Source organism: Egretta garzetta, unplaced genomic scaffold, assembly GCF_000687185.1.
Source record: "Egretta garzetta isolate BGI_Z169 unplaced genomic scaffold, ASM68718v1 scaffold344, whole genome shotgun sequence".
NCBI classification, from domain to species: domain Eukaryota; kingdom Metazoa; phylum Chordata; class Aves; order Pelecaniformes; family Ardeidae; genus Egretta; species Egretta garzetta.
The window spans coordinates 118,977-121,681 of NW_009259315.1; the positions used below are offsets into that span (position 1 = coordinate 118,977).

The window sequence follows — 2,705 nt, forward strand, 5'->3', positions numbered from 1 at the left end:
GGACGCTGCCCCTTGCCCGGCTATTGATCTAACAGCAGGCTGTACTCCTTCCCGGCAGAGCGGGGAGAACTGGGGCCACGGAAGACAGGCAAACTTCCCATCTTGTGGAAAAAGCACATTTGCCTGCACTGCAAGCTTGGAGCAGACCCTGGTGAAGAAAGAGCCACTGGCAACCAAAGAAGTCCCAGGGAGAGACACATCTGGCTGCAGAGGAAAGGTTTTTTTCTTTGAGAAGGATTTCTAAGAGGAGGCCCTTGCTGTTCCCCTCCCTGGCAGTGCTGGCACAGTCAGCGTGGGGATACGGAGCCAGACCAGATCCCAACTATCCCAGGGACACTGAAAGGAGCTGAGGCTGGGGAACACTCTTTTGCCAGCAAACAGCTCAAAGTCGTTATCAGCGAGAGCCACCAGTGAAACCTTGCTGCTTCATTTCCATTTAAAAGAAACACGCTTTGCAAAGCAGTGACAGGAAGAGATGCAGCCACAGCACTGGGTGAGTCCTGGCTGCTGCAGCCCTGGTGGGGAGGGCTGGCTCAGCCCTGCTTCAGGCTGGGCAAGGTCCCAGGAGCTGTCAGGGCCCAGAGGCAGCCACGGTGCGGAAAGCATGATGGTCACCTCTGCAGGGCGGAGGGGGTCCCCACGGCCCTTGCCCGTGCGTGGTCCTTGCCCCTTGCCTGTCAATGTGATCCTTCCCAGGCCAGGAGGCACCAGACGTGCTGCAGAACAGACCCACCAGCCGCACTGTTTGTAGAAACACCGCTGGCAAAGTGAGATGGGCAGGAGAAAGGCTAGAGCCAGTTAAAGCCCACCAGTCCTCATAAAACCAACCGCCCCTTTACAACCAGGAGCACAAAGCCCTCCCTCCCATGGAAAACAGGAGACAACGATGGCGACTTTTTCACAAGGCGTTGGGAAGGTCTGCTATCTCTTACCCTGGCTGTCGCCTCCGCAGCATGATTGCCCGCTGTCCTGCGAGGAGGGAGAAGATCAGTTAGCACCGAGCGCTGTGTGCCCATCACCGCAGGCCTGGCACGAGATCTGTTCTGTACTCTCCCCCCTGTGCCTACAAGCTGAAAGCTGGCCCGAGAGAACTGGGAAGGGGCAGCAGCATGTTGTCTAGCCTTGACCCACCTTACGGGCCAGAGATGCCATCTTTGAAGCACCAGATATGGGGGCCGCACACCCGAGCACCGGGGGTGCTCCCATGGACAGGCTGCCAACGCGCATCAGGCCACCAGCCATTCACATGCTGCCACTGCACACCCAGCCCGGGTGACTGTAGGTACCCTAGGGGAGCTCCGGGCTGGCAGCCCTGCACGGTGAGCTTGCACGGGGTGTACCAAGGACGTACCCTGCTGAGCTGACGAGGGTCTCTCCGATCTGGGAGCTTGCTATCCACCTGGTCTCATCCACGGTGGTGCGGGCATGGGGCAGCCTCCCAATGTCTTTCACTGTCATGATGAGGTGGCGCGAAGACTTGAGCAGCTTCACTGCCTCGTCGTGGGGGATGCTGAGGAAGCTCCTGCCGTTCACCTCCAGGATCTGGTCTCCTACCTGCGGGGTCAGGATGGGGTAAGCCTGGCAGGCCCTGGGGGCTTTCCTGTTAGGAATATGCCACCTTCTCCCACCGGGGAGGAGCTACGCAGTCTAGCTCACCACCAAACCATAACCACAGCAATTGGAGGCACCAAGGAAGGAGAGGGAGAGGGGCCAAGTGCTGGTGGCTGGACACCAAGCAACCCAAGCCAACAGCCAGGGGTGGAGCAGGATGTGAAGCCTGGAGGAGCCTGTTTAGGATCCCAAGTCAGACCAACCTACCCAGTCCTCTCCATTAATATTTTAAATCTGCAGACCCACTTGGTTAGAAGCAACCCACAAAGAATATCAAGACCTCCAGCCCCAATCCCTCCTGCTGATCTGGGAGGCCAGGAACCATCTGCAGAAGCCCCAAATCTCAGATCCCTGCGTGCAGCCAGGCGGGTTCAACTCCAGTGCCTCACCACAGCCTCCAACACTCCGTAAACTGTAGGATCTCAGACAGCTGGATTTCATCTCTCCTCTCCTCCTATTTCCTCCCCAGCTGCTCCTGAGAGCTTTCATTTTGCGGCCAGGGTCTTCGCTGTCATCAGGAGCTTCCCTGACAGCCTGGCCATGTTCAAGACACAGCACTCATCTGGTGTACCCCCTTCACCCCAGGTCCTCTTCCTCCGTGCTTCTAGGGCACTCGGTGCCACTCCTCCTCACTCCCATATCACAAGTCACCCTGCTTCTGATAAGCCACCTCTTTGAAACTGCTCTTCCATATCTTTGCTTAAGCATAGGCTCCTGTTCAGCTCTGTCAAAACACAGTCTTATTTCCTTTATGCTGCAATGCGAGGAGGATGAGACCTTCCTTTAAATAACTCCATCTTGGAGAAAAGGAGAAAAGAGGGAGCGGGAAGAATTTCCAAGGCTAAAAACATAATATGGGGAATTAATTTGATCCTTTCAGCTCGGTCCATCTCATTCCGCCCCTGGGTCAAGGAAGCCTCAGAGGACTGGGATTAATTCTCCAGATTCTTAAAATCATTTACCCCAGTGAGAAGCCACGATTGACCACTGCCAAGCCTGCGTGGCAGGCTATGACTCTGCTGTCACCCGAGTTTCCACCGCTGTCACCCTGAACTTTGCTGGGGTGACACAGTGGACATCGGGGCTACCACCAG

The 2,705-nt window shown here is 56.4% G+C and overlaps 1 protein-coding gene across 1 annotated transcript in view; it reads right to left on the reverse strand.

Moving 5' to 3' along the window:
* The window catches only part of WHRN (whirlin), a 23,408-nt gene extending 21,218 nt beyond the window's left edge, over positions 1–2,190 (reverse strand). The window contains exons 1-3 of the mRNA XM_035892029.1: positions 2,001–2,190; positions 1,352–1,554; positions 933–969 (exon numbers count right to left, since the gene is read on the reverse strand). Of these exons, the coding sequence (XP_035747922.1) occupies positions 933–969; positions 1,352–1,458 (144 nt within the window). The 5' untranslated portion in view covers positions 1,459–1,554; positions 2,001–2,190. The remainder of the gene's footprint in view (positions 1–932; positions 970–1,351; positions 1,555–2,000) is intronic.
* Positions 2,191–2,705: the final 515 nt, after the last annotated feature.